The 13,253-nt window shown below is 43.9% G+C and overlaps 1 protein-coding gene across 1 annotated transcript in view; it reads right to left on the bottom strand.

Moving 5' to 3' along the window:
- sema5ba (sema domain, seven thrombospondin repeats (type 1 and type 1-like), transmembrane domain (TM) and short cytoplasmic domain, (semaphorin) 5Ba) overlaps positions 1-13,253 on the bottom strand; it is a 161,296-nt gene that overhangs the window by 23,333 nt on the left and 124,710 nt on the right. The window contains 3 exon segments of the mRNA XM_030080367.1: positions 9,102-9,309; positions 10,150-10,357; positions 11,395-11,530. Coding sequence (XP_029936227.1) covers positions 9,102-9,309; positions 10,150-10,357; positions 11,395-11,530 — 552 coding nt within the window.

The following is a 13,253-nucleotide window of genomic DNA, read 5'->3' as shown; positions in this document are numbered from 1 at the left end:
GTCATGTCAACTACATGAAGCATGTCGAATATGAGCGGAAATGCAGACAATTTATTATTTAACAAACTCTGTCTTCAAAAATATAGTTCACTGACAGCACAGTAAGGCATCTCCTCCACTGACTTCCATTCAAGCAGAGCAGCGTTTGCTCTGCTTTTCGGGGAGAGGGTCCAGAGGAAGTGTGGGTTTGGGGCGATGTGGGCTTTAGACCAAAGAGCACAGGCTTCCGTTCCAGAACAGCTTTGTCTCATTGGCTTTGGTAAAGACCACATCTAGGGGAGAAAAAAATAAATCACTGTACACAGAATAATCTTGATGAGGGACTGGCAGAAAAAGTTGAACTGGACAGATGCGGAAACAAAGGAGTTAATCAGAGTCCAGATGGAGAACGAGATGTTTGCAAACTGCAGTGAATTCAATATTGACAGCGTCACGCATATTGTAGAGATGACTACTGCTGGTGCTTACATTTCATTTACACATTACAGATTTGTGATAGCCAGCCATTAATAATGTGGATACGATGACCAAGCAGGTAGAGGAAAATGATAGAACAGTCTAATAAATTCAGAAACTTGCCTCCTTTTACTGTAACGCTACATTTAAACCAGGAAAAGACAACATCTATGTCATATCACGATATTACGATATCCAAAATGGCCCAATCACTGGCACGTCTAAAACACGAGGTAAGCCAAGAGTTCCATCTGCTTCCGATCCCGGCGAGGGTATCGACACCTCTTTCAATCCAGGCTTGGAGTCAAGCTCAAGCAGAGGGTATTTTCTCTCTCGGAAGAGGCCATTTAATAAGCGAGGATTTACTAGTGCAGGAGAAAAAAAAAAAAAAAAAAAAAAAAAAAGAGGGCGTGCCAAGGCATTTAGCTACCACTATGACCTTTCTGCAGCTGCATAAAACACCGGCCAAATGCTCCCTGTGCTTTCCCCCGTTCTGACGGCTCACCGTTTTTTAAAACAGGTCCGCTGTAAAAGTCAATTAGAGAGGCAGTGGAGGTGGAGAGAGGGCTGTGCTGGAGAGAGCGGTGTGATGGGAATAGAAAAGCTACTTTCTCTAATAGACGGTGCAGAGGGATGCGGGCCGGGACAGGAGGCTGAGTCTGCGGATAGGCAGGAGCGTGTGGCATCTGAACTGGATGTGTGTGTGAATGCATGCATGTGTGTTTGCTTGTCTACACTATGAGGGTATGTCTTTGTGTGTGTGTGTGTGTGTGTGTGTGTGTGATAGCACGTGTGGCAAAAAGAGTGAGAGCGAGCGAGAGGAAGAGAGTACAGTTTTGACACTCAGCAGGGCACTGGCTGATATTTAATTCAACAGCCTGCGTGCCCGGTGGCACACTATATCAAAATCGAGAAGCCACAGAACATGGCCTGTTAAATTTTAAAGAGAGCGAACAGCAAAACCCACCAGCCCATAAAACAATATGTCTGGACGACCGGCATCAGAGGATAAATCTGCCGGATCTTCTCTGTGAGGGAGTAATTGGCATTTTAAATGGATTGTGAACGCTGTAAAAACCACTGTCTCCTTTTATTACAGGCCCTTTAACAACTAGACATAAAAACAATAGTTCACCTCGCTTTAACGACTTGCCATCAGTGTGTAATTGCAAATATGATCAACTGAAGTAATAAATTATGGATTGAAACCGCGGTCGTTATTAGCGATATTGCTGACACCCTGAGAGCTCGTCGGCGGAGGGGTGTTGGGAAGGTCTGACACAGTTAAACAGATGTCTGCATATGCCAGCCTCGCTCCGTCTCTCCACATGTCACTTGTACAGCGACTCTCAGGAGAGCAGCGGTGACAGGCTCCAGCTCCCTGTCCTCTCTCCAGGGGAGACGAGCCTCTCAGGGGATTTTCTGCTGCTATGCTCGGCTCTGCTGGCCATTTAGGAAGGCTGCTCGAGATGAATCTGAAACCCCGATAACTCCTGCTAGCACTCCACGTTAATACATCCAATTAGGCCCAGTTGGAGCAAGGCCGATGACTGATGGCACTGGATCCAAAGAACCTAAGATACCGGAGATGGCAGCCTGCCCAAAAAAAAAAAAAAAAAATGCCTGCTGTAGTGCATGAGTTCCAGCCACTGGTGTATTAACTGTAGGAGAGTGAAGCTGCATCGTCACAAGGAAACAAAGGCGTGGGAGAGGCGGACAGGCTACACAACGGAGAGAATGAGAGGGACCCGGAAAACACGGCGATACGAACAGGCAAGATGATAGATGGCAGATCGACGACGAGACAGAGGGAGGGGGAGATACGACGAGAGAACGAGATGCCGAGATGCAGGGAAACAAATGGGGATGGAGATAGCAGGAGACAAGAAGACAAAAGGGAACAGAGGCGGAGGGGAAGTTGGGAGCGGCACGGTGTGCTGTCACCTCGCGACTCGTAGCCACTTGCTCTTTTACAACCTTCCCGAAACGGGAGCACAGCAGTTTGACTTTGTCAGCATCTGGGGATTTGAAAGGTGGCGGATCGGGTTAAGACGTACTGCCTGCCCAAATCAGGCTTGAGAGAATAGGGAAAGGACGGGAGGCGGGGTGAGAAAAGAAATAAAGAAAAAGAGACAGGGAGAGAGAGCAAAACGACTACGCTGGGCTTCATCCAGAACAAAGCCTGTAATAAAAGTAATAGCGTTCTGTGCTGGTAATAAATATCACCACTCTGTGAACACCGTTTTCCCTGCTCCTCTGTCTCTCCCTCCCTCCCTCCCTCTCTCTTTCTCTCTCTCAGTCCTTGGCCGGTGAAGTGTTCCTCTGATTGGTCATACAGGCTTAGCGGCAGTTTGCTCTAGAGGCCTGCTGACAGGCTGGCAGCCGCAGCAGACGGTAAATTGGGTTTGCTCAGGAAAGGCCTGTAAGCTCCCCCTCACACAGACAGAGACAGGGAAATCCAGACAAGCCATCATGCAGTATAGGGGTCCTATAGGGACTGATGCTGGGGTGAAAGTTTTACGGCAACACGTTGCATATGCTGGTATCCATGAGGAAGCCTGCACACACACACGCAGACCGTGTGAGAGTGTTAATGGTCAGTGGTTTTCCTGGACAGCCACTTAGTGGTTTCCTGATGTTGTTTTAAACTCCTGCTGCAGGCAGGGATCTGCTGCCTCCGCCTTATGACTGCTGCCAGTTAATCGTTAATCACATATACACGCACACACACAGCACACACTCATCCATGCACACGCCCACACACACACACACACACACACACAGCCAATTCAACTGAAACCCTCAGGCACAAATATAATTATCACCAGCCGGACAATCACACGTAGTGTAATAAAACGTAATGCTTATGTAAGCAGACGTATGAGCTGCGGTTTCGCGACAGGAGGTGGGCCGCTGTAGAAAATACGATTCGCTCCATTTCATCCTCCTCAACTTAATTCTTAGCCTCATCACATTTTACTTCATCTTCACTGCAAAGAAAGTCTACCCTCAAAAGTAACTCATAGGCTCATGTTCAATGTCAAAATCTTGTATTGCTTCAAACAAGAGAAAAAAAAAATCTGCTGGTGGGCTGAGAAAATCCCACTTGTTTCCATCGCTAATCAAGTTGTTTCCAGAAATTTCTTAAATCAAGTGTCATTATCTTGACACTTGTGGGCTGATCTGACTCATTCTGACTTGTTTAAGAAAAGAAAGTCAAACTGCACTGGAAACAAGTGGGATTATCTCATTTCATTGGCAGATGTTTTTCACTTAAGAAAAACTATATTGTAAGGGACCACCCCAGTGATTTTGCATGCTTTGTCTAATATCCACAAAATGTGTAAACCTCATGTTTCTGCTAAAATTAACCAAAAGCAAGCAGTCATATTTTAGAACTACCTTTTATCCAACCATTGGTTTCCACTGATTCAACTACGGTTTGAAAATGATCAATCAGAGGCTTCAAACTTTCTTCACACCAATAATAAAGTCGTCCACATCAGTTTTCCTAAAAGCAGCAGCACTGTTGTGTTTCATTTACTGAAAACTAGGTGGAGTGAAACCATTTTTCCACTGCAAATAATCCCTGGGGAAGTGTTTGCTTTTCTGGTTTAAGAAAGGTGATGACTTTGTTTGTGACAGAAGCAGACCATTATAAGGTGGGTGAAAATGTAGGGATTTTATATTAGATTATATGTTGTGAAATCTTTGCACCCACATGATTTGCAAAATGGTTTAATGCAGTGTAAAATATTGGTAGACTGTGGTAAATGAGCTTTAAAAACCACTGACGAGGTCCTTGAAGACTGAATAAGAGACTAAATGACTTGAGGGTGAGGAGCTTTTGCAGGGATTTTGTCCTGCACCTCTCGGTCTGAATTTTCTTCCATTTTCTTGCTCCTTTCTTCACCTTCACCTCACTGTCACTGCGATCATAACCGGCCACCAAAACACAGCAGTGCTGAAAGGAAGAAATACTGCGGTGATCATTTAAAATTCTGCGTCAAGACATTTTTCCCGGCCTGACACCTTCGGTTTGACAAATGAGTAAACCAATCCAGAAAAGTAGTGCACTCACTTTAGAAGTTGGCCCATGGTAGGGGGTAAGTGCTGCATCCTATAGGGGCATGCTACTGTTTTTGAGTGATTGCACGCACTCCCAACAGTAGTTTCATCCTCTCTTTGGCAGGGTGGACTACCATCCCTCAGTAAAAAAAGGGCCTGATGGATGTAACGTCACAGCTAACCGAGCACATTGCTGCAGCCAAAATAAATCACTTTACTTACAGAGGGAGAAGGAGAGGGAGAGAGAGAGAGAGAGAGAGGTGGGTGGGTGGAGGGCGGTGTGGTGCTGTTCGCCAGAGGTGCCAATTGTTGAGGTCAAATATAATTATTGCAAATAGAGGACAAACACACACGCATGCACACACACACACACACACACACACACACACACACACACACACGCACACACACATACTGACACAGAGGCTGCAGCATTTGTCTACAAGGGTATTACTAAAAGGCTGCACAGCCTTCCAAAAAAGAACAAAAAAAATCTCTACAGTCAGATATGATGATATAGAGGCGCTTCCACTCTCACAGTTGCGAGGCTCGCCAATGTGGATCAATAACAACAAAACAATGAACATTAAAGCACTTTAACTTAATTGGGTTTGCGGCTGAACCTCTAGCACAATCATTTTTACCATTCCCACGAAGCACGTGCATGTTTTCTGTGCGGTCTGTGCTGCATCTCCATCTCACCAAGTTATTTAGTCACACGAGATAATCCCACTGGTTTCCGGTGCAATTTCGCCTGTTTTGGGATATTTTTCTGAGAACAAGTATGAATATGTTGAAACAAGGTGAGAATAAGGCAGATCATCCGACTGGTATCAAGAAAATGAGTGTTGATTCAAGCAAATACTGGAAACAAGTTAATCAGCGTTGGAAACAAGTGGGATTAATTCATCGTCAGATCTTGTTTGCCATATTGTTTTATTTATTTATTTTTTTAAACTGACAATAGCAATATGTTTTTTTGTCAGTATTCAGTATGTTTAAATCTGAAAATGATTGTGCAAAGAACGAACAAGACATTTATTATCTCAATAAATCTCTTTTTCACAAAATGAAACAAAATAAAAATGATGAGCGATGCTGTCAACGTCAAACAATATGAAGAAAAAATAAAAAGACAGAATAACTTCTTTCAATCACAGAGAAACTCAGACATTCAAGTACAGACAGTCCATCCATTCTATGCACAGCTGGACTTTTTCCATGCAACAAAATAGGTACGTTCCAAGTTTTACATAAATCATGCCTCAACTCCTCTCTGCCACTGTAAGATGCTGCAAACACCTCTATTTGTGTGTGTGTGTGTGTGTGTGTGTGTGATAGAGAGAGAGAGAAAGAGAAAGAGGAGGCAGAGGAAGCAGGCGGTGAAAAGGAGCATGAATGGCAGCAGATGAGCCACTGTAAGCCATCTGAAAATGTTCATCTATTATCAGTGTGTGAATGGGAAAGGCCACACACAACGCAGGGGAGATGAGGACAATGGCTTGGTCAGATGCAGCATAATGTAGGGAGTGTATTCAGGCCCACAGCAGGACGCCAGGTGGGTCTGCTTTACGTGGTATGAGTGGCAGCCACTCAGAGACAGAGAGCGACGGAGGGAAACAGAGACACACAAAGAGAAAGTTAGTTAGTCGACAAAGTTTTAACGCTGGCTTCCGCTCCAGCACAATGACTTTGCTGCACAATGAAGTGGTGGAGAAGCACAATGCAGCGTGAGTGTGCATGTGTGTTGTGCATTTGTTTGTTCGTTTTGTTCATCTTCACTGGGATCTGCTCGACTTCGCCTTCCCCCGCCTGTGCCTCCTTCAGCGTCATGCATGTTGAAAGTCGATGGGGCCAAAGCGGCCTTGCAAAATACGACTCAACATTTTTTGTCTATTTTTGTGCGAAAACACTTGTCAACACAACCATTTGTTGCCTGTGAACACGGTATAAAAGCATGTTTTGAAGCAACAGTGGGGCAAAAACAGTGATGGAAAGCATTTTTCAACACAGCTGTTTCTTACCTCTTCACACTGAATAAAAAATACATGTTGAAAGGGCACTTTTGCACTTTCGTCATCACATCCTCAAGCACTTCAGCCAGTGATGTTGCTTATATTGACATTTCTTCATGCTGATCACACGTAAGCACCCACGCTTGGTTCATGCATGTTAAAATGCTATGTTATGTTATTGAGAAAGTGATTGACATGAGGCTGTAATTAGTGTCTACAGCCTTTAATGATGTTTGTGCTTACATACCATGTGATCAACTCCACACAGTGCTGACTCCTGATCTAACTTGCAATCTTATCTCTAGCAATAAAGTCTTTTGGATCTTGTTTTGAGAATAATATGCTATTCAAGAGCAGATTGGACTATTAAGATTATTTTAAGAATCCTTGCCTTTTTTCTTACTTAGTAAATCTTAAAGTTAGTTATTTTTTACATGCACATCAAGCTAAATTACTGTCAGAGACACTGTTTGAGACCACCTTGTCTCTTTTACGACTCTTTTTAGCTGTGACAACTTGCTTCAAGACCACCCAGTAACAACTGTGCACAATCCCTGCCAAAATTAACTATCCAAATATGAGAAACTTATCACTTAATTCTAGCCTGTATCTTCTCAAAACAAGCATTTATTTCCTATATTTAGTTAATTTTTCCAGTGCACAGTGTATCCTTAAATTATGTTAAGATGTAATGCAAAACAATCACTGTTTTACAGGTCATTTAGTCTCATATTCAAGTTTAAAAATCTGCCTGATGGGTTGAGATATTCCCACTTGTACTCAATGCACTTTGACTAAATATGAATATGTTGAAACAGGGCAGAATAAGGCAGATTAGCCCAATTTATATATATATATATATATATATATATATATATATATATATAAAAAGACATTTGATTGAAAAAAAACAAGCTGATTCACATTAGGAATGAGTGGGATTATCTAATCCCACCCTTTTCTACTTGTTTGAAGAAAAAAAAAGAGATGTCAAGTCTGAATATGAGACTAAATGACTTGTTAATATGGAGATTTTTGTGGGGTAATTAGAGGTTGTCTTGACAAGCATTCTGCAAGACATTGTTTTGCCCAATCAGTCTTCCATACATGCAGTTTTTAAGCGAACATTAACTTCCCGACACCGCCTCCTTTTACTGTTTAATCCCCTGAATCGGTGTCACCTATCTGCCCTTTCCAGCTGCCTCGGTCCCTCAGGTGGAGCTCAGATGTCACGCAGGCCGACAGGTTGACATCTGTCGTATTCTGCGGCTCGGTTTGCTTTTGGCTGTGTGTTTGACAGGACTGTAGAGTGAGCGAGTCAGAGAGGCGGGCAGATATCACTGACTGGATTAAGGACAGCGCGCCCCCCCCTCCTTTTCCTCATGCCCTTGGAGCCCACTCGTCTTATCGTTCCGCCCCGCCGTGTTTTAAATAGGACGGGCTGGCTTCCGCTACCTGCCTCCGATTCCTCTTTCTCTCGGTATCGCTATTTTACTCGCCCTTTCTCCCTCTTCCTTCTCTGTCTCACTTTCTCTGTCTCTCATACACACACTCCTCACCCACAGCTTTTTGTGCACACTGACTTCCCCACCTGGCTTGTGTGCTCTTTATAAATGTGTGTGTGTGTTTGTGTGTGTGTGTGTGTGTGAGTGTTCAAGAACAGGAGTTAGGAGAAATAGCAAGCTGACTCATCAAGCAGTGTGCATATGAGAACTCTCGCAAGCATCAACCCACACACAAATCACACAAACAGGGTAGATTGCCCTTCATACGCGCACACACACACACACACACGCGCGCGCAGACACACACACACACAGCTCACAGAGTGAACAAAGCATCAAGCCATTTGTATGCTAAAATGAGGTTGACTTTGAAGGACTGTGGTGCCCAGCAGAGGCGGCTGATTGAGAGCACTGATGAGATGCAGAAGGTTGGACAAACAGCCAGTGAGCTTTTCTACCCTCCCTCACCCTCGAGACGGGGATTTTCACATGAATAACACTGAAGCTGGAGATGGTGGAGCAAAAGGACTCTCTCCTCCCTCTCTCTCTCTCTCTTTCTTTGTAGCTCTTTCTAACAGACACACAAATGTGCCTGCAGAGAAACTTCTCCAGCACCGTACACGATAGCCTCACACACATTTCTTGTTTATCCTCTGATTCAGACACAAACAACAGCCAGAGCAGCGCTTGCTCTATATTATGCAAGGCTTCATTACAGAAAAAACAGCACAACAAATTTCCTCTAGCCAGCAGATACCACCCGAGTCATTTGTCTGGTTCCATAAGGACTTTAATGATTATAGGCGAGGTCCTCCAGACATATTAATCCTAGTCGAGGACAGATAATTACTTTCAATGGAGGACCAACCAGGATCAAACGAATCTATTGCCAGAAGGCATAAAACGAACAATAAAATATGGACAGTGCATACTGCGGGGCGGCTTCTTCCGGAAAGCGAGGGCTGCGGTCCCTGAGCGTGAATCATCACCGTGCTCAAGAAGTCACACATCAATCAGAGGAGATTTTCCACCAGGCCGGATGATGCACAGTACTCACATCTCAGTTTTGTAGGTGGAGCAGCGCTCAAGGGGGATCTTCAGGACTCGGTTGTTGAGTCCCACAAACAGCGACCTGTCACTGTGCAGGATCTGCAGGCTCAGGATTGGCTCGCGCACGCCAAGTGGGAGGAGCTCCATCTCCTCCAGGTAGCAGCCCTGCAGGCTCTTATTGGTTGTAGCCAGCGCCTTCAGGATGGTGCCATATTCTGATTGGATGAGAGACAAAAAAAAAAGAAAGTGAGAAGAGAGATTAGTGCTTTATGAAAAAATTGATTCATCAAATCCACACACAGACCTAAATAAGTAGGTGTAGCGGACATGTGGCAGATGTACTGTAAACAAACTGAGCTGCAGGTCTGCTCGCTTTAAACAACTGACTTCTGTTAGTCTGCTGGCTCTATTTTATGAATATACACTGAAAAAAACAAAAACACCTTAACAAGCAATTTAGTCTTAAATTCCAAGTAAAATCTATTTTTTTCTAAAAAAAAAAAAAAAAATCTGCCTGCAGGCTGAAATAATCTTATTTATTACCAATGGTAATCAACTCGCGTCCAGAATTTGGCATTAGCGGGATTAGTTCATCTCACTGTTAGAATTTTTTTCTTGTGTTTAAAAATAAATAAATAAAAATGAACACTGAATATGAGACAAATTGAGATTTTTGCAGTGCATGAAGACACCACAAAACAAGCATCCTAGGATGAATGTCCAAGGATTAATCCGGGGATGAATGCCTCTTCCCTTACGTTTGCACTTATGTTCGGGTTGTGTGTGTTTATACAACCCTCGTTTGATCTATTCTTGTTTGTATTCAGGTTTTCTTCATATTTTACAATTTGCAGTTGGTAACAGAGCAATTTTCACACAGGGATCATTAAACTTTCATCTCATCCTTGGCAAGACAGTAGGTTGCTCACTGGAGTGTTACTGCTACATCAAGATAGTTTCCACAGTGTGCCACCTCCTCAAAGCTTCTCCGAATTCATCACACAAACACACTGGATTCATCTGTCACTAGCTTGCAGCCTCCTCTTTCTGCTGACCTGTGCCGATGTACATGACATGATAGAGTGTGTCCATGCCCTGCACGATGTCCACCACCAGGTTGGAGAAGCGCACGTCGTCCTGCATGACCAGCGGGTCCACAGACACCGGCTGGACCACGTCGTTCATCAGGTAGAGCCGCTGGGCGTCCTGCAGGCTGCGCTCGGTCAGACCTTCGTTGGGACCCTCGTCCTCGATGGTACCACACTGGAGGGGAAGAGGAGGGAGGGCCGAGCACAGAGACGGTGTGAAAAGGACAGAAGGGGTATGAAAGAAAAAAGAAAGAAAGAAAGAAAGAAAGAAAGGAAGACAGAAGGAAAGAGTCTTTATGTGCATGTTACCTCAGTGCGCATTAGGGAGGAGACAAACAATGAAAAGTACTTAACACACCCGGTCGTTGTTGCATTGATTGAATCAATACACCGTCTCAGGCTCGGTCGTTTCAATTTCCATTCTATTTTTAATAATTGCAACTTTTTCAGGCTGACAAACCTATGAAGTGATTGCGAAAAGACCAACAATTCACTGTGGAAGAGTAAATATGAAGCGACACCTCTTTTGGATTTGCTCTTTTGAAAAGACTTAGAGATGAGAGATTGATTTTATAGTGCCTATAAGTTGGGAAAGGAGTTGTAGGCAGGACACTTTTCTGTCTTTAAGGGTACCCGAAGAAGATTGTGACCACGAGTGGAGCTCGAGTGCACGCTGAGAAGCCCTCGTCCACATATTGTTTGTGCCTCACGGTCTTGCAGCACGCCATGAGTGTGATGGAGACCTCAAGGGCACAAACGATGTGTTTTGATGGAAACGTCTGAACATAAACAGAGTTGAGTGTGTTTAAAAAGAAAATGTGGGCACTTTTAACAAAAGCGAAAAATTACACAGCTTTTACCGTTGCTACATTCATTTTTATAATCAATGCTTGTGAAATAGGCAACAAATCAATCTTGTATCTGATGAAGGCCATGACAAGTCACGTCTTAATAAGGTGCGCTACATATTTTCTATAGAGAAGTTGTGGTGCTTTGCTCGTGAAATAACAAACGTTTACTGCATCTGGATTTTTTGTAGAGTGAATAAACTGGCAAAACGCCATTGTGTTCGCTACACGTAAACATTCTGTGGGTGCTAGCCCAAGAGCTGAGTGGTGTTAGACCTGCCAGGATGGGGTTGGGTGGGGTTAACCGAGCCTTGCTGGGGTTATTTGAGTTCAAACTCTAAGGTGAGCTGGGGTTAAAGCCTACCTGGAAGTTGTGGATGGGGTTTGGAGTGGGAAGCCAGGTGGAGCGAGGGTTCTCCTGGGAGCGGAAGGGCCCGTTAAAGGCCTGGGTGATGGCACTCAGGTTGAAGGCACACACTGCAGATGCTGCTATACTGTTGCTTTAGACAGAGAGACAGGCGGGGAAGGGGACGGCGGAGAGGGAGCGGGAGGGGAAAAAGAGGATGGCATTAATTCAACAATATCCACAACAGTTAACACGTTGCCAGAAAATGTGAAACCATATCAGAAATCAACAGCGTCTGTCTGTGTAATAAAACTAATCCACAATGTGTTCTATCCTCTTTATGAAAATCCCATCATTTATACCTGCACTAAACAGGCGCTACATTGCAGGCTTGCTTTAGCTGGAGGCTAGGCTATACTATCAGCACTACACAGTGAATGGACGGTATTAAGCCGAGGATATGCGAGGCAGAATTGCACAGATTAAGCGCGCAAACACACAAACGCACACACAGCTACCTCACAGGTGTCACACACACGAGGGTGAAAGCCGGCAAAACTGGCAGTGTGGGTAAAGTTATTATCGTGAGGCTATTTTGTGCCGCGCGGGCCTATAATGTGCTGTAACGTAATGAGTTTCTTAACTGCCTGCTAGCGCCGGCTGCTTTTTGCCCTCCCGTACACCCAGCTCTGCACTCATCAGACTTTTACTGCACAATCAAAATGACTGCTGTCTTGGCGTGGCTTCTAGGATGCTGATAAACCATCAGCTAGAAGAGACTGACTGATAACGCAGTGTGGAGACAGAGAGGCAAAGAAACAGCAAGAGCCAAAGAGCCAATGAGACAGACATGGAGTGAAAGAGAAAGATTAAACAAAAAAACAGAAAACTGAAGGCTTTAATGATACTTTGTGAAACAGAATCAGCGTCTTTGGGATGAAATCTGGGGCAGAAATCAGTGAAGGACTGGAACTCAGTAACTTGAGATTGACAAGGCCCTGCAGAGTGCATGACAGCGCTCGGCAAACCGAGTGACGGAGAGATGTGGCCCAAATGCGCGGCCATTAAAGCCACAAAGAAACAGCGTTTTGAGAGCCTCTTGCCTCCCTGATTTGATGTGTTTCCTGTTGAATCCCGTCTTCTTTGAAAAGCGCACACCAATGGAAAGTCGGTTAGAGGAAAACAATTTTATGAAAGATACTCGAATACAGGAAGATGATATGAAATGGTACGAAAACGGCTTGCACTTCCTTTGCTTTTTATTTATTTATTTATATTTTTTTTTTTACCGAGTGACAGCGGTTAGCTGAAACATAGCAGGGCTCGAGCAAAATCACTTTTCTCCTGATTTGTTCATCTGAAAAGTAGCAATTTAGCATCAATTGTTGGGAGGAATCGTGGCATGTGAAAAGCGGCCCCAGTATTTACTTGACTGTAACTACGGGGCACAAGCAGGTGTAATCTGTACATACATACAATTTGTAGGCATTTGTAGGTCGGTATAGAGTTTTTCCATTTCAGTGATGCATTCAAGACTTTCTCTTACGGTTCAGGGTCAGCAATTGTTGAACCAGTGTGACTCAAATACACGAAATGAGAGTTGGATCATCTTGTCTCTGTATCATCTCTTATTTTACCTTACGGTTCAGGGTGTGACTGTTCTTAAATGTGACTGTTACTGGTAGAAATATTTATTTACGCCTTCTTTTTCAGCATGAACACAGAAAAATATCTTCAAAATTCACAATTATTTGACACTTATTGTTAAACCAGCATTGACTGAGAGTTAGGAGAGTTAAGAAAAAGTCATTTTTCATTCTATTTTTCCACTTCATTGTGAATTCTGTATTTGTCTCCCTGTTGTGGCAGCAAATTAT

Source organism: Myripristis murdjan, chromosome 21, assembly GCF_902150065.1.
Source record: "Myripristis murdjan chromosome 21, fMyrMur1.1, whole genome shotgun sequence".
Lineage (NCBI taxonomy): Eukaryota > Metazoa > Chordata > Actinopteri > Holocentriformes > Holocentridae > Myripristis > Myripristis murdjan.
This window is presented reverse-complemented; position numbering and strand designations above follow the sequence as displayed.